An 18,106-nucleotide genomic window follows, 5' to 3' on the forward strand; every position below is an offset into this window, starting at 1 on the left:
TGTCCCCTTTGTGCCGGACGGCCCCCGAGCCGCCCGCCCCGCTGCGGGCGCAGTGTCGCTGCTGGTGACCCATGAACCAGCAGACCGCCAGGCCCGATAGTGCCGCCCCCATCGCGAAGGCAGAGACCGCAGAGACCATGAGCAGTTTCACAGAGACCAGGCCGTCCCGCTGCTCCACGAAGCTCTCCTGCAGGAGGCCTGGAAGAGACAGGGGGCAGGGGAGAGAGGGGAAGGGGAGTCAGTCAAGAAGGGATCTGTTTCTTTAGTTTGTTTATTGGCTTAGATTGTTACAAAGCAGTAATGGTACTTATAGTCTAAATAAACCAAAGATTGTGATCCTGCAATACAATGAGATGAAACACCTACATAGTGTACAGAATGAGATTACTGTTATCCATCAATATTCAGGGAAATGCAATTTAGAGAGTGAGAGAGTGAGTGAGAGAGTGAGAGAGGAGAGTGAGAGTGAGAGAGGAGAGGGAGCCTTTTGCCAGTAATGTAGTTGTGTGGAAAATGATGACACCACAGATACTGTATCTCTGCTCCACATGCACCATTTTTGCTGACAATGACACTGTAGCTCTTTGAAATACAGATCTTGTGAACCGTGGCAAGCTTGACTGATTAATTCCTACACAGATTGGGAAATATCATTTCCAGCTTCAGTTTCACAGACCCTGTTTATCACTGTTCTTGAGACCCACTCTTCTGTAAGGTAGTCTAACTGGGGTCTGTGGAAGCTGCTGTAAAGCTTCTCTCCCCCATCTCCTTCTCTCCCCCATCTCCTTCTCACTCCCTCCCTCTCCTTCTCTCTCCCTCCCTCCCTTCCTCTCCTTCTCTCTCCCTCCCTCACTCTCCTTTTCTCTCTCTCCCACCCTCTCCTTCTCTCTCCCACCCTCTCCTTCTCTCTCCCACCCTCTCCCTCTCTCTCCCACCCTCTCCTTCTCTCTCCCTCCCTCTCCTTCTCTCTCCCTCCCTCCCTTCCTCTCCTTCTCTCTTCCTCCCTCTCCTTCTCTCTCCCTCCCTCCCTTTCCATCTCTCTCTCCCCCCCCCCTCTGCCTCCCTAATTGCTTGGAAAGTGTTCCCTGCAGTAGACAGGGGTCAGTGCTGTATTTACATAATGCATTGTGTGTGAAGCAGCGCGCTGGTGCTGAGAAACCATTTAACAGAAAGCAGTTCTCTCTCGATGCGCTTCACAGATAACTGGGACGCAGCATTAACTGTACAAAAGATTTAGGGACAGTCTCTTCCCCTTTGTGCTGCAGGCTGGCAGCTCTTGTTGGGTTTGGATTTGATTGTGGAAATTATCTAATAGGCATTTTAACAGAGAGCATGGGTACATGAGTGAGCCTCTTTAACCACACCCCCCCTCTAACTATACCCCTCCTATTTAACCACACCCCTCCTCTTTAACCACACCCCCCTCTAACCACACCCCTCCTATTTAACCACACCCCTCCTCTTTAACCACACCCCCTCTTTAACCACACCCCTCCTCTTTAACCACACCCCCCCTCTAACCACACCCCTCCTCTTTAACCACACCCCTCCTCTTTAACCACACCCCTCCTCTTTAACCACACCCCTCCTCTTTAACCACACCTCCCTCTTTAACCACACCCCTCTCTTTAACCACACCCCCCCTCTAACCACACCCCTCCTATTTAACCACACCCCTCCTCTTTAACCACACCCCCATCTAACCACACCCCTCATATTTAACCACACCCCTCCACTTTAACCACACCCCATCTTTAATCACACCCTCTCTTTAACCACACCCCCCCTCTAACCACACCCCTCCTCTTTAACCACACCCCTCCTCTTTAACCACACCCCCTCTTTAAACACACCCTCCTCTTTAACCACACCCCCCCTCTAACCACACCCCTCCTATTTAACCACACCACTCCACTTTAACCACACCCCATCTTTAATCACACCCTCTCTTTAACCACACCCCCCCTCTAACCACACCCCTCCTCTTTAATCACACCCCTCCTCTTTAACCACACCCCTATTTAACCACACCTCTCTTTAACCACACCCCTCTTTAACCACACCCACTCTTTAACCACACCCATTCTTTAAACACATGCCTCTTTCCCTGGCCTTTTTAAGTTGTGATTGAATTTTTAAATGAAAACTCCTCACAGCCTGTCTCTGAGCAGAATTCTCTCTCTCTCCCTCTCTCTCTCTATTCTTCTCTCTCACCCCAGCTCTCTCACTCCTGCCTCTCTCTGGCAGTAATGAGTGAAGCCATTGCTCTGCTCTTCGCCTCATTAGATTTTGTACAAACCAGACCCTCGCTTGATTAAACCCTTTTAGAGGGTCTTTTCATTTGGAAGATTTATTATTTTTTGGTTTCAAAAGAGCCCTGCTCAGTTTAAAAACCCTCCTTCGGGTGAGAGCGCGGTCTGGACTGAGGTGCAGTGGAGTCTCGTTGATCTGTATTGAGGTGCAGTGGAGTCTCGTGTGATCTGTATTGAGGTGCAGTGGAGTCTCATATAATCTGGATTGAGGTGCAGTGGAGTCTTGTGTGATCTGTATTGAAGTGCAGTGGAGTCTTGTTGATCTGTACTGAGGTGCAGTGGATTCTCGTATGATCTGTATTGAGGTGCAGTGGAGTCTCATATAATCTGGATTGAGGTGCAGTGGAGTATTGTGTGATCTGGATTGAGGTGCAGTGGAGTCTCGTTGATCTGTATTGAGGTGCAGTGGAGTCTCGTTGATCTGTATAGAGGTGCAGTGGAGTCTCGTTGATCTGTATTGAGGTGCAGTGGAGTCTCGTGTGATCTGGACTGAGGGGCAGTGGAGTCTCGTATGATCTGTATTGAGGGGCAGTGGATTCTCGTATGATCTGTATTGAGGTGCAGTGGAGTCTCGTATAATCTGGATTGAGGTGCAGTGGAATCTCGTATGATCTGTATTGAGGTGCAGTGGAGTCTCGTATGATCTGGATTGAGGTGCAGTGGAGTCTCGTATGATCTGTATTGAGGTGCAGTGGAGTCTCGTATGATCTGTATTGAGGTGCAGTGGAATCTCGTATGATCTGTATTGAGGTGCAGTGGAGTCTCGTTGATCTGTATTGAGGTGCAGTGGAGTCTCGTTGATCTGTATTGAGGTGCAGTGGAGTCTCGTTGATCTGTATTGAGGTGCAGTGGAGTCTCGTATGATCTGTATTGAGGTGCAGTGGAGTCTCGTATGATCTGTATTGAGGTGCAGTGGAGTCTCGTATGATCTGTATTGAGGTGCAGTGGAGTCTCGTATGATCTGTATTGAGGTGCAGTGGAGTCTCGTATGATCTGTATTGAGGTGCAGTGGAGTCTCGTATGATCTGGATTGAGGTGCAGTGGAGTCTCGTATGATCTGTATTGAGGTGCAGTGGAGTCTCGTTGATCTGGATTGAGGTGCAGTGGAGTCTCGTGTGATCTGTATTGAGGTGCAGTGGAGTCTCGTATGATCTGGATTGAGGTGCAGTGGAGTCTCGTATGATCTGTATTGAGGTGCAGTGGAGTCTCGTATGATCTGGATTGAGGTGCAGTGGAATCTCGTATGATCTGTATTGAGGTGCAGTGGAGTCTCGTATGATCTGGATTGAGGTGCAGTGGAGTCTCGTATGATCTGGATTGAGGTGCAGTGGAATCTCGTATGATCTGTATTGAGGTGCAGTGGAGTCTCATATGATCTGGATTGAGGTGCAGTGGAGTCTCATATAATCTGGATTGAGGTGCAGTGGAATCTCGTATGATCTGTATTGAGGTGCAGTGGAATCTCGTGTGATCTGGATTGAGGTGCAGTGGAGTCTCGTGTGATCTGTATTGAGGTGCAGTGGAGTCTCATATAATCTGGATTGAGGTGCAGTGGATTCGCGTATGATCTGTATTGAGGTGCAGTGGAGTCTCATATAATCTGGATTGAGGTGCAGTGGAGTCTTGTGTGATCTGGATTGAGGTGCAGTGGAGTCTCGTATGATTTGTATTGAGGTGCAGTGGAGTCTCGTATGATCTGGATTGAGGTGCAGTGGAGTCTCGTGTGATCTGTATTGAGGTGCAGTGGAGTCTCATATAATCTGGATTGAGGTGCAGTGGATTCGCGTATGATCTGTATTGAGGTGCAGTGGAGTCTCGTATGATCTGGATTGAGGTGCAGTGGAGTCTTGTGTGATCTGGATTGAGGTGCAGTGGAGTCTCGTATGATCTGTATTGAGGTGCAGTGGAGTCTCGTATGATCTGTATTGAGGTGCAGTGGAGTCTCGTTGATCTGTATTGAGGTGCAGTGGAGTCTCGTATGATCTGTATTGAGGTGCAGTGGAGTCTCGTATGATCTGTATTGAGGTGCAGTGGAGTCTCGTATGATCTGTATTGAGGTGCAGTGGAGTCTCGTATGATCTGTATTGAGGTGCAGTGGAGTCTCGTATGATCTGTATTGAGGTGCAGTGGAGTCTCGTATGATCTGTATTGAGGTGCAGTGGAATCTCGTATGATCTGTATTGAGGTGCAGTGGAGTCTCGTATGATCTGGATTGAGGTGCAGTGGAATCTCGTATGATCTGTATTGAGGTGCAGTGGAATCTCGTGTGATCTGGATTGAGGTGCAGTGGAGTCTCGTGTGATCTGTATTGAGGTGCAGTGGAGTCTCATATAATCTGGATTGAGGTGCAGTGGAATCTCGTATGATCTGTATTGAGGTGCAGTGGAGTCTCGTATGATCTGTATTGAGGTGCAGTGGAGTCTCGTATGATCTGTATTGAGGTGCAGTGGAGTCTCGTATGATTTGTATTGAGGTGCAGTGGAGTCTCGTATGATCTGTATTGAGGTGCAGTGGAGTCTCGTATGATCTGTATTGAGGTGCAGTGGAGTCTCGTATGATCTGTATTGAGGTGCAGTGGAGTCTCGTATGATCTGTATTGAGGTGCAGTGGAGTCTCGTATGATCTGTATTGAGGTGCAGTGGAGTCTCGTATGATCTGTATTGAGGTGCAGTGGAGTCTCGTATGATCTGTATTGAGGTGCAGTGGAGTCTCGTATGATCTGTATTGAGGTGCAGTGGAGTCTCGTATGATCTGTATTGAGGTGCAGTGGAGTCTCGTATGATCTGTATTGAGGTGCAGTGGAATCTCGTGTGATCTGTATTGAGGTGCAGTGGAGTCTCGTATGATCTGTATTGGGGTGCAGTCGAGTCTCGTATGATCTGTATTGAGGTGCAGTGGAATCTCGTATGATCTGTATTGAGGTGCAGTGGAGTCTCGTATGATCTGTATTGAGGTGCAGTGGAATCTCGTGTGATCTGGATTGAGGTGCAGTGGAGTCTCGTATAATCTGGATTGAGGTGCAGTGGAATCTCGTATGATCTGTATTGAGGTGCAGTGGAGTCTCATATAATCTGGATTGAGGTGCAGTGGAGTCTCGTGTGATCTGTATTGAGGTGCAGTGGAGTCTCGTATGATCTGTATTGAGGTGCAGTGGAGTCTTGTGTGATCTGGATTGAGGTGCAGTGGAGTCTCGTATGATCTGTATTGAGGTGCAGTGGAGTCTCGTATGATCTGTATTGAGGTGCAGTAAAAGTGCAACTTTAGATTTCGACTCTCTCCCCCCCATTAGAGCGTGCAAGCCCCTCTCAGGTCAGGCACTGAGAGAGTTTGGACTCCGCTGTGAAGGCAGTGCAATACAGTAAATGGAATCAGCGCTCACCGTGACAGTCCCCGAGGTAGGAGGTGTTTCCGTGAGTGATGTCCTGCTCGAACGGGAGCCTGCAATCGAGACAATGACATTGAAACTGCAATTTAGCAACATGACAGCAGAACATATCATTCATATTATTATCACTGCACTGGGAACCTTGGGGTTGTCATTGTTTCATTGCATGATGAATTGAATCCTCTGATTGCAGGAGCAGAGCACTGAGGAGTGTGGGGACGGGGGGTGCTAATAAGAGTTGGGATTCAGAGCAGATGGATATTTTGTAAGAAATGTAGAATTTAGGAAATGCCTTTGTGAAGCCTTTGCTATTAAATGCATGTTTTAGCAATGACTCACAGCATATACATGGCATCGATCACTGTGTACCTGAGGGGGCAGTGCAGTGAATCACAGGAGTAAAGTGGTCAGAGTGAGGAGGCATTTGTGAAAGAAAGAGAATTCTGAGAAAAGAAACCTTGCTGATTTTATACGCTCAAGGGGAACATTAGAAAGCACTTCCAGAGCAGTTTGTTTGGAGGATCAATACTGTGCCAGTCTGCTCATACATGGGACCTGAACCCACTCCTCTGTGTGTCTCATGAGCTGCATTTCAATACTCTACGTTTGAAAGGCGGCTGTGCGATCCTCCACTCCACTAGCACAGCTTTATTTGGTTGCCTTTTCCTTTTCTGCAGGGCTCCCTGTTGCAGTTGCAGCAGGGAGTTTGAAGGCTGAATGCCTGCAGGTTTCTGGGTTGCTCAGTGAAGTCCTCACCTGGTCCCAGGTTCAAGGAAGGAGCAGGTGCTGCCCTTGGTCCAGCCGCAGTACGGGTCCTGAATGGAGATGCAGCTCCTAAAAACAAGCAAATACAGAAACAACAGCAAGTCAAGGTTAGAGACACATTAATAATGCAGATCACATTCACAGTGGCATCTTCAACTATTGTAAATATACATCAGCTTCAAAACAAAGGGTTATCCTCACTGAACTGCAGTGTAGGAATACAACACCAGATAACATTGTGTGAGTGTGAGTGTGTGTGTGTGTGTGTGTGAGTGTGTGTGTGTGTGTGTGTGTGTGTGTGGGTGTGTGTGTGTGTGTGTGTGTGTGTGTGTGTGTGTGTGTGTGTGTGTGTGTGTGTGTGTGTGTGTGTGTGTGTGTGTGTGTGTGTGTGTGTGTGTGCAGTGTGTGTGTGTGTGTGTGTGTGTGTGTGGGTGTGTGTGTGTGTGTGTGGGTGTGTGTGTGTGTGTGTGTGTGTGTGTGTGTGTGTGTGTGTGTGTGTGTGAGTGTGTGTGTGTGTGTGTGTGTGTGTGTGTGCGGTGTGTGTGTGTGTGTGTGAATGTGTGTGTGTGTGTGTGTGTGTGTGCAGTGTGTGTGTGTGTGTGTGTGTGTGAGTGTGTGTGTGTGTGTGTGTGTGTGTGGGTGTGTGTGTGTGTGTGTGTGTGTGTGTGTGTGTGTGTGTGTGTGAATGTGTTGCAGTGTGTGTGTGTGTGTGTGTGTGTGTAGGTGTGTGTGTGTGTGTGTGTGTGTGTGTGTGTGTGTGTGTGTGTGTGTGTGTGTGTGTGTGTGTGTGTGTGTGTGTGTGTGTGTGTGTGAATGTGTTGCAGTGTGTGTGTGTGTGTGTGAGTGTGTAGGTGTGTGTAGGTGTGGGTGTGTGGGTGTGAGTGTGTAGGTGTGTGTGGGTGTGGGTGTGTGGGTGTGAGTGTGTAGGTGTGTGTGTGTGTGTGTGTGGGTGTGAGTGTGGGCAGTGCACACACTGTATAAACTTACTTCATGCACAGGGAGTGCTGCTGGCAGCGAGCAAGGGGGACCCGGACCACACAGGAGGGGAAGGCCAGTAGGAGAGTGCGACTGGGCCTGTCAAGAGACATGGCTAACATGCTCCTGGACTCGGGGCCATCTCCACCGCACCTGGGAAACAGAGAGGCACAGAGAGGCACTTTCAATGCAGTACTGCAACATACCAGAGACACATTTCTCAAGGTACCAAGATCACAAGATGCTAACAGCACCATTTCAGAGGAAGGGAAACAAAACCTCATGCTGACAAACAGGATCCAGAAATTTACAGTCAGAGTTGTTTTTTTACTTGATTTGTAACATTAAGATTTGTTTTTGTTTTCTAAATTGCAGTTTGGTGTAAAGCCCTTGATAAATCTTGTACACTGTGGAGGTGCCAATGATAGTGGAATTCAGGTAAACTAGCAGCATGTTGTAAAGAAGGGTCTTTATTCTGCAATAGGATTGCAGGTCAGGGCTGGTTATATATGACTGGACTCTTACTTGTCAGGATTGTATCCTTCGAACTCCTCCAAGAAGAGGCTGCTGTTGGCAGGGTTGCTTTCACTTTTGGGTTTGATGAGGAATTTGAGGATGCTCCCCGTGTCTGAGCCCAGGAAGAGGACAGTGTTGTTCCTGTAGGGGCCGGCCTCTGTGTCCACGACAATTTTGGTGAGGTGGTACCTGAAACACCAGAGGCACCCGGCTTATAAGCAGCTCTCCACAGATACAGGGTGACAGCTCTGAGTGCAGGCAGGGATGGGATCACAGTTACAGGGTGACAGCTCTGAGTGCAGGCAGGGTGCGGGCAGGAATTACCTGACCATGGTCCTGATGATCCAGGGCTGGGGCCCCAGCGAGGGGATGGCCTCGTCCATCAGGGGGTGCGTCTTCACGAAGGTCAGAATCTCGTCAGGGAAGCTGCTGGAGGAGTTGTACCTGGAGCCTGGAAGTGCACAGCCTCCGGGTCTGGGAAGAGAGAAGAGCCATCAGGAGGAGCTGGCACCAGGGACAGGGTCGGCTGTACCTATTTGTAGTTAATGCTGTGGTTCTGTGGTGCTGGTTACCTGGGTCTGGGTACAGCCTCGTCCGGCACTGGGGTCCAGGTGGACTCAGGAGATTTCTGCTCCTTGAAGCGCCCCTGGAACACCCTGTCCAGCTGCTCCATATCGAACGCACACACGGCAGAGCCGGGGATACTGGGCAGCACAAACAACAAACAATTAGGACTGACACCACAGCAAGTGCAATCCAGCCTTTCAGACTGCAGGCAATAGAGAAAATAACAATACATTCAAATACACTGTCTTCTCTTCCAATCAGTTCAGATTCACGTGTGTTGTGTAAATTGCAGCTGACTCTGTATTCTTGGGTGTCTATTCCCTGGTGTGTGTGTGCAAGGTACAGTCAGCAGCTGCATGTTCATCTGAGTGCTTCTGCACAGCTGCAGCAAGCTGCTCTTAACTCGGTTTGGAATAAACAATAATGCACATTTTATACCAAGTCAAAACAGAGGAGACTCTAAAAGCTTTTTTTTTCTGCAAAACTTATTAAAATCATCTTCCCCAGAACCTTAATTAGAATCACATCTTAAGTGCGGCGAGTGAAACCACTAATTATCTCCAATTAGTTTTAATGCACATCTGCGTTTGCTGAATGACTGCGATGAGCTTTACTGCACGCTCTGTGTATTAGCGGGATCCAGCCAGCAGGTGGCCCCACACATGCACTTTGCTGGGATGGTTTTGAGACTCAATGTAAGCCTCAGGCAGACACACCTCTGTGTTTGTGTATGTATTGCAAAAACAGACTCAGACTTTGACTTAATTGGAAATGATTAATGAATGTGAAAAACAGCAGCTTGAACTGCATCTCTGGCTGCAGGCTGAGTTCTGTTTGCTGTTTGATTCAGTTATCAAGCTCAAGTTTTTCTATGCAGTGCAAATTTTTTCTCCACTGTAGAGCACTTCGTGATGTCTTGTGCATGAATTGCCTTGTGTCAATGACAGGAGTGAATGTGTTTCGCTGGGCTGCAGGAGGCTCATCTCTTGTGTCAATGACAGGAGTGAATGTGTTTCGCTGGGCTGCAGGAGGCTCATCTCTTGTGTCAATGACAGGAGGAATGTGTTTCGCTGGGCTGCAGGAGGCTCATCTCTTGTGTCAATGACAGGAGTGAATGTGTTTCGCTGGGCTGCAGGAGGCTCATCTCTTGTGTCAATGACAGGAGTGAATGTGTTTCGCTGGGCTGCAGGAGGCTCATCTCTTGTGTCAATGACAGGAGTGAATGTGTTTCGCTGGGCTGCAGGAGGCTCATCTCATAGCAGTGATCCCCACAGCTCCTGTGTGGAAGCAGCTGTTCAGAGTGAAGCTGAATGTGGTGTTGTCTTGAGATCATTGACATGTGCTTCTGTTCATCGGGACCAGTCCCTAGGGGCTGGGTGTGTGGGTGTGTGTTGAAAGGGAATCAAAAATACACATTGTAATTGGATAATCCTTAGATTTTTAGCAGTAAAGTAATGAATTCCCAGCTCTCAGGCACTGCTGCCCAGCTTCTTAGTAACGAGGACGTCCTCTGCTCCCAGATCCCACACTGAAGATTGGTTATAAAGATAGATACACTGTAGATATGCCAGTCAGCTCTTGCAGCTGCAGCAGTTTCCTGTTATAGATTGTTATAGATCACAGCTCTCTGTCTCTTTCTCCAAATTAATCTTCCTTCCACTTTCTTGCTACAACAGCAAACGCCCATTTATAATCGCAGCTGATGTTATTAAAGTTGGCATTTACAGTGACCTGCCCGTTTCTGCCATGAATACCAACGACTTCATCTCCATGAAAACCATACTGGCGTTGCAGCGTTTAATCAGCCGCTCTCCCTGACCCCCACCCCCAGCTCGCCGCATGCCAGAGAACTAGTAGTGGGGCCGTGCTTGACTTTCCCTTTAAGACAAAAACCTCATCAGCAATAAGCTGAAAGTCCAGTGATTTGCCACCAGTGGGCACCAAATGCTAGGTAACAAATCCCAGTACCACCACAGCTTGAAGTTGTCACCCCCTAAGACAGTTGTGTTAGCTTTTATATACCTCTCCCCCTCCTCCTCCCCCTCTACCTGTTGGACGGTGTTGAGAAGACCCCCAGCACCACATCTCTCCCGTCCAGCTGCAGGACCCCAGTGGTGGAGTGCAGCACGTTGAAGTAGAAGAGAGAGTCTCCCGGGACTGAGCAGTTGAGCCGAGCCTTGAGGAAGGAGGTCCACTGTTTCTCCAGCACTCTCTGAGAGCCCCCCAGATCACTCTTACACACACGGGCCACACGAGACACCAGGACCTGTCAGAGAGCATGAGAGTGAAAGAGTGAGAGAGTGAGAGTGTGGGTGAGTCAGAGAGTGAGAGAGCATGAGAGGGTGAGGGTGAGAGAGTGAGACTGAGAGAGAGTGAGAGAGAGAGTGAGAGACTGGGAGAGTGTGAGAGAGTGAGAGAGAGAGTGAACCTCTACGATCACTCTTACACACGTGAGAGAGAACATTGGAAAATGCATTTCAACATTTAATTCATTTTTTTTCAAATGTAAAAGTCCTCATTACCTTTTCTAGGTAGTTGAACTCCATTGCCATCTCCCTGAAGAAGAAGTAGACGTGGCCCCTCCATTCCACAGAGCTGACAAAATAGGGCTCTGAAACACGGAGGGAAGCCCATTAATACACCCCACTTCACACAAACAAGAGCAGGGTTTATGTGAAGCACTGTGCAGCAGGGCTGGTGTGAGTTTCAATGGGTTTATGTGAAGCACTGTGCAGCAGGGCTGGTGTGAGTTTCAATGGGTTTATGTGAAGCACTGTGCAGCAGGGCTGGTGTGAGTTTCAATGGGTTTATGTGAAGCACTGTGCAGCAGGGCTGGTGTGAGTTTCAATGGGTTTATGTGAAGCACTGTGCAGCAGGGATGGTGTGAGTTTCAATGGGTTTATGTGAAGCACTGTGCAGCAGGGCTGGTGTGAGTTTCTGGTGTGAGTTTCAATGGGTTTATGTGAAGCACTGTGCAGCAGGGATGGTGTGAGTTTCAATGGGTTTATGTGAAGCACTGTGCAGCAGGGCTGGTGTGAGTTTCAACTGTGCAGCAGGGCTGGTGTGAGTTTCTTGTCACCGAGGAGTTTCAAACTTGTCACCGAGGAGGACAGGCTCTACCTCTGAACCACTTGGAGTCATGCTTGACGGTGCGCAGAGCTGGACCGTCCCCCAGGCTCCGGTAAATAACAGCGTCAATCGCCAGGAAGTCTGTCACCGTCGCCGTGAACAGGTTCCCACCTGAAACAAAGGACACACTGAGATCAGTTCCAGGGAGCAAAGTGGACAGAAAAAGGGAACAGATATCACTGGAGTAAAATACAACCTGGAACAAACCAGACAACACAGGAAATGCAGACAGTGCTAAGAGACTCTGTTCACAAAGCTTTGTGAGTCATGCACGGATTTAAAGACTCTTGTTTGGTTTTGACATCAGAAAGGTGGCAGAGGATCTGGCGGGTCTGACCTGCAAAGAGGGCAACGTTGGCGTGTTTCGGGTCGTAGGGGCAGCGCGCCATCCCGCTGATCGTGTCCCCAAGAAGCTCCAGAGAGTCCGACTGAAACAGGCAGAACCACACCGATTACCTACAGAACACGATCAGGGAGCAGCTCCATACAAGCCACTATCCATCTCCTGGAGAGGGGCAAACCTGTGAACACCCTACACTGTATCCTACACAGCACCTACACTGTATTCTACACAGCACCTGCACTGTATTCTACACAGCACCTGCACTGTATTCTACACAGCACCTGCACTGTATTCTACACAGCACCTACACTGTATTCTACACAGCACCTACACTGTATTTGGGTCTATAGATTATAGAAATATATAGTAAGATCACAATATATTTTTGAGATCCTGAATATAAAATATTTAAAAACTGCCCTCCAGGGAGAAGATCCTGTCCATATAAAGCCTGATTAAATCAAAGCCCTCCTCCTCCCCTCTTAGCTCCTCCCATCAGAGCCCCCTTCTCGTCAGAGCTTCACCCTCCCCTCAGAGCCCCCCTCCCCTCATAGCCATCCCTCTCAGAGCCCCTCTCCTCAGATCCCCCTCCCCTCAGTGCCCCCCACAGGGCCACCCCTCCCCTCAGAGCCCTACCCTCAGAGCTTCAACCTCCCCTCAGTGCCCCCGTCCCCTCATTGCCCCCCCCTCCCCTCAGTGCCCCCCTCTCCTCAGAGCCCCTCCCCTCAGTGCCCCCGTCCCCTCATTGCCCCCCCTCCCCTCAGTGCCCCCCTCTCCTCAGAGCCCCCTCCCCTCAGTGCCCTCCTCCCCTCAGCACAGCCCTGGCTGAGTCAGCCCTTAATTAAAGAAGCAGCCGTCTTGCTTTGTTAATCTGCAGCTTAACTGGTACAAACTGGTCATTTAATACAGCGGCCTTAAAGCCGTATCGATGGAACAAGATTGAGGGCTGCACTCTGGTGTGATAGACTCTGGAAATTAGGAGCGTGTTCATTGCCCATTGAAGTGCTGCTTTTATTGGGTTCCATCAATTCTCACTCTGCAGAGACGCAGCTCCACTCCCTCGGGGGAGATGTACGGCTGGCCCTGGAAGGGAGCGGACAGGCTGCAGAATTATTATACATTTGTATTTATTTATTTACTTATTTATTTACAAGTGGAGTTCAACATGTTTGAAACCAAACAGAGCAGAGGGAACCAAATTGGTTCAATTCCCATTAAACAGAACCACCCTTTAACTGAATGCACTTGTTCTACAAACTGATTTTATTGTGCCTCTGGGGAAAAAAGATTTTCCTTGGACCCTAAACCAATTCTCTTGAGGACTGGGATGGAAACAGTGTAGCCTAGCAGTGAGAGCTGATGGGCTGGGAGGCAGTGTGGGTTAGTGGTTAGAGCTGAGAGACTGGGAGACAGTGTGGGCAGTGATTAGAGCTGAGAATCTGGGAGGCAGTGTGGGCTAGTGGTTAGAGCTGAGGGACTGGGAGGCAGTGTGGGCAGTGTTTAGAGCTGTGAGACTGGGAGGCAGTGTGGGCAGTGATTAGAGCTGTGAGACTGGGAGGCAATATGGGCTAGCGTGGTTCAGAGCTGAGGACTGGGAGTCAGTGCTAGTGGTTAGAGCTGACAGTGCTGACTGAGTGGGAGGGAGTGGGAGGCAGTGTGGGCTAGTGGTTAGAGCTGAGAGACTGGGAGGCAGTGTGGGGTAGTGGTTAGAGCTGAGAGACTGGGAGGGAGGTGTGGTCTAGTGGTTAGAGCTGAGAGACTGGGAGGAGGCAGTGTGGTCTAGTGGTTAGAGCTGAGGGACTGGGAGGCAGTGTGGGCTAGTGGTTAGAGCTGAGGGACTGGGAGGCAGTGTGGGCTAGTGGTTAGAGCTGAGAGACTGGGAGGCAGTGTGGGCTAGTGGTTAGAGCTGTGAGACTGGGAGGCAGTGTGGGCTAGTGGTTAGAGCTGAGGGACTGGGAGGCAGTGTGGGCTAGTGGTTAGAGCTGAGAGACTGGGAGGCAGTGTGGGCTAGTGGTTAGAGCTGAGGGACTGGGAGACAGTGTGGTCTAGTGGTTAGAGCTGAGGGACTGGGAGGCAGTGTGGTCTAGTGGTTAGAGCTGAGGGACTGGGAGGCAGTGTGGTGTGGTTAGAGTGGTTAGAGTTAGAGCTGGCTGGGAGGCAGTGTGGGCTAGTGGGTTAGAGCTGAGTGTGCGTGTGATGGACTGGGATGTAGCGCCCCCCTGCCCTTCTTCACTCTCCACTCCCCCTCTGCCAGCCTGTCTCCTTGCTCTTATGTCGAGCCATTTGTCAAAACTATGACAGCTGTGCAAAGCGAAACACTTCCACTGCTTAGAAATATGCTGCTGAAACCCCAACACCAGCTGCAGCAAGCGCAGGGTTCACACGGCTGGGTGGTTATTGCAGCAGCCTCTCCACTCAGAAACTGGAGCCCAGGAGCAGCTGCAGCAAGCAGCAAGCCCACTGTGTGCAGCATCAGTGTGGAGTGTAAAACAACCAACAAAAAACAACAGTGATTCCAGCCAGTCTCTCGGGAGAGTTTGCACATCACTATGCATGACATGGAAATCAGGCACCTGTTGCAGAGCAGTTGAGCCCCTCCTGGTTTTACTGAGTCACACCCGAGATTGAATTGACATGCTATGGACCGGAGCACAGTAAACCTGGAATGTCAGCCCTGGTTTGTGTTGAGAGAATCAGTGCAGTTCATCTAATAATTACAGTCACAAGGTGGTATAATGCACAGGTCAAACCGAAGCCTAACTACACTGAACAACTCCCAGGCACTGCAGCCATGCAAACTGTAAAGACACGTGGGTCCAGATTTAAATAGTATGAAAGTGGCACAATTCTTTCATCAAGAAATAAAGTTCCCTGACTGAGCAGAGGTTTCATTAACACACAAAGGGGTGTCTCAGAGTGCAGCGGGGGCCAGTACTCACGGAGTAGTTGGCACACAGAGGGTTAAAGGCGTTGGTTCCGCACACAAACAGTGTGCCGTCCCTCCGGCTCAGCAGAACCTTCATGAAGTTCCGACACTCGTCCTGTCAAGAGGTCAGATCAGAGGTCAAGCACAGAAACACCTCCCTCCCCTTGCTGCACAGCTTTCAATGCAGGCTGCTTTTAACAGCATGTGAATATGGCTGAGTGAGTAGAGAATGGGTCACAATATAATGGGTTTATAACAATGCATGCCAGTGTTGTGATATACATGAGCATCTTCCTTAGCAGAACTCAGATCACTAGCAGAGTAATAAAATGATCATGATTTGTAGAAGAAACTGGATCTGTGTGATTGGTGAGGACTTGTCTATGTACATACTATATGTCCAGCAGGAGTCAGGTTTCAATCACACTCTCACTCTCCTCCCCATGCTGCTCACTGCCAGCCCCGTGTCAGCTGCTCTGGAAAGGGGCTCAGAAAGGGGCTCTGGCTCCGACAGCTCATACTGTAGAGTCAGTGCTGGGGCTGATGTAATGGAGGGGGGGTACTGAAGTGCTTTCGCAGCTGTGCTCCCTCTGAAAGATTTCATTTACATAAAATGTGATTTTTAACTTAAAAAGTGTCCCCTGAAGGGAGGGTGTTTGCTGGCTGCAGAGTTCTGGCTTGGTTCAGGGGAGCCCCTGGGTTCAGTTCAGGGTTGGTTCGGGGGAGCCCCTGGGTGCAGTTCAGGGTTGGTTCAGAGGAGCCCCTGGGTGCAGTTCAGGGTTGGTTCGGGGGAGCCCCTGGGTGCAGTTCAGGGTTGGTTCGGGGGAGCCCCTGGGTTCAGTTCAGGGTTGGTTCGGGGGAGCCCCTGGGTTCAGTTCAGGGTTGGTTCGGGGGAGCCCCTGGGTGCAGTTCAGGGTTGGTTCGGGGGAGCCCCTGGGTGCAGTTCAGGGTTGGTTCGGGGGAGCCCCTGGGTGCAGTTCAGGGTTGGTTCGGGGGAGCCCCTGGGTGCAGTTCAGGGTTGGTTCGGGGGAGCCCCTGGGTGCAGTTCAGGGTTGGTTCGGGGGAGCCCCTGGGTGCAGTTCAGGGTTGGTTCGGGGGAGCCCCTGGGTGCAGTTCAGGGTTGGTTCGGGGGAGCTCCTGGGTGCAGTTCAAGGTTGGTTCGGGGGAGCCCCTGGGTTCAGTTCAGGGTTGGTTCGGGGGAGCCCCTGGGTGCAGTTCAAGGTTGGTTCGGGGGAGCCCCTGGGTGCAGTTCAGGGTTGGTTCGAGGGATCCTCTGGGTGCAGTTTAGGGTTGGTTCGGGGGAGCCCCTGGGTTCAGTTCAGGGTTGGTTCGGGGGAGCCCCTGGGTTCAGTTCAGGGTTGGTTCGGGGGAGCCCCTGGGTGGCGAGCAACCCCCGATTCAGAGTACCTCACACCTGGCACTGCAGCTTAGATTCAGTAACGACCTCCCGATGCTGGCAGTATGTCACTGTTCTCTCCAACTCAATTTTCATTGTGTAATTCTATTCCCTTACCTCTAGGGCATGGCTAAATAACATTACAGCTGAGAGAATTGTAGAAATGCTGTTTATTTTTGTAAATGACTTGGAATTAGCACTGAGAGACTGATCGAGACGCAGCAGCCTCCCTCTCTGAGTCCCTGCCAGATGTTTCTCTGAATAAACAATGAGATTCCTCAGTGAGGCTGACAGGGAAGCACTCTGTTTCAGGTAAGCCGGTCTGCCTGTCCCTTTCCCTGCTGTGTCACAACACATCTCTCCCTTTTCTTCCCTCTTTCCTCTCAGTATCTCAATCTCCCTCTCAGATAGCTCTATCTCTCTTAATACCCCCCCTTGCCCTTGAGCAGAGTGCCCCCCTGTGACCTCTCTGCAATTTGATTTTATTTCGCAGTTTATTTCCCCCGACAGGCGAGCCCAGCATCTTGTTTCTAGTGTGTGTGTGAGTGAGTGTGTGTGTGTTTGGAGGGGATGATGTAATGCTGTAGCGCTGTGTGCGTGTGTGTGTGTGTGTGTGTTCGGAGGGCATGTTGTAATGCTATAGTGCTGTGTGTGTGTGTGTGGTGTGTTGTGGTGTGTGGTGAGTGATGTAGGGGATGCTGTAAGCGCTGTGTGTGTGTGTGTCGAGTTGTGTGTTCGTGTGGGTGTTTGTAATGCCGTGAATGCTGTGTGTGTGTGTGTGTGTGTGTGTGTGTGTGTGTGTGTGTGTTCGGAGGGCATGTGGTGTAGTGTGTATATGTTGTAGGGCATGGTTGTAATCATTGTGTAGCATGTGTGTGTGTGTGTGTGTGTTCGGAGGGGATGATGTAATGTTGTAGCGCTGTGTGTGTGTGTGTGTGTGTGTGTGTGTGTGTGTGTGTTCGTGGGACGTTGTAATGCTGTAGCGCTGTGTGTGTGTGTGTGTGTGTGTGTGTCTGTGTGTGTGTGTGTTCGGAGGGGATGTTGTAATGCTGTGTACAATTCAGCACATCTGCACATTGAGATGATTTATTACTTTAATAAAGCTTCCTTCAAAAGGATGGACTCAAGGTGAAACAACCCAATAAAAAAAGAATTAAGAAACAGACACACACATACACACTCACAGACACACACACGCTCACACCCCTCCAGACACACACACACACAGACACACACAGACTCACACACACACACACACACACACACTCACACCCCTCCAGACACACAAACACACACACACACACAGACACACACACACGCTCATACCCCTCCAGTGGCGGCAATACCCCTCCAGTGGTGTGACACCACACAGACCACAGTCAGACTCACACACACACACACACTCACACCCCTCCAGACACACACACTCATACCGACACACACCCACACACACACACACACACACACACACACACACACACACACACACACACACACACACACACACACACACACACACACACACACACACACACACACACACACACACACACACACACACACACACACACACACACACACACACACACACACACACACACACACACACACACAACAGCAGCCCTCAGTCTAGTGTCACTACACATGATGGGAGTCAGATCACATTGACATTCCTCTGGCTGGGGGGACAAGCGAAAGGGACATGAAAGGAGAGCAGTTAAGATTAAAATTGAATTTTCTACTAGGATTATGAGAATGTGAATTTTCTACTGGATTATGAGAATGTGTCAGT

The 18,106-nt window shown here is 49.9% G+C and overlaps 2 protein-coding genes across 2 annotated transcripts in view; both read right to left on the minus strand.

Annotated features, from left to right (window-relative positions):
• Window positions 1–18,106, minus strand: part of LOC121301280 (RNA polymerase II elongation factor ELL-like) — a 794,007-nt gene that overhangs the window by 582,173 nt on the left and 193,728 nt on the right. The window lies entirely within an intron of this gene.
• LOC121301275 (semaphorin-6B-like) overlaps window positions 1–18,106 on the minus strand; it is a 48,149-nt gene that overhangs the window by 2,461 nt on the left and 27,582 nt on the right. The window contains exons 7-18 of the mRNA XM_041230485.1: window positions 14,932–15,033; window positions 11,987–12,077; window positions 11,641–11,760; window positions 11,043–11,131; window positions 10,569–10,786; window positions 8,526–8,657; window positions 8,278–8,427; window positions 7,963–8,142; window positions 7,450–7,590; window positions 6,454–6,531; window positions 5,692–5,750; window positions 1–198 (exon numbers count right to left, since the gene is read on the minus strand). The exon at window positions 1–198 is cut by the window's left edge and continues 2,461 nt beyond it. Coding sequence (XP_041086419.1) covers window positions 1–198; window positions 5,692–5,750; window positions 6,454–6,531; window positions 7,450–7,590; window positions 7,963–8,142; window positions 8,278–8,427; window positions 8,526–8,657; window positions 10,569–10,786; window positions 11,043–11,131; window positions 11,641–11,760; window positions 11,987–12,077; window positions 14,932–15,033 — 1,558 coding nt within the window. The remainder of the gene's footprint in view (window positions 199–5,691; window positions 5,751–6,453; window positions 6,532–7,449; window positions 7,591–7,962; window positions 8,143–8,277; window positions 8,428–8,525; window positions 8,658–10,568; window positions 10,787–11,042; window positions 11,132–11,640; window positions 11,761–11,986; window positions 12,078–14,931; window positions 15,034–18,106) is intronic.

This window comes from Polyodon spathula, chromosome 27, assembly GCF_017654505.1.
Source record: "Polyodon spathula isolate WHYD16114869_AA chromosome 27, ASM1765450v1, whole genome shotgun sequence".
Lineage (NCBI taxonomy): Eukaryota > Metazoa > Chordata > Actinopteri > Acipenseriformes > Polyodontidae > Polyodon > Polyodon spathula.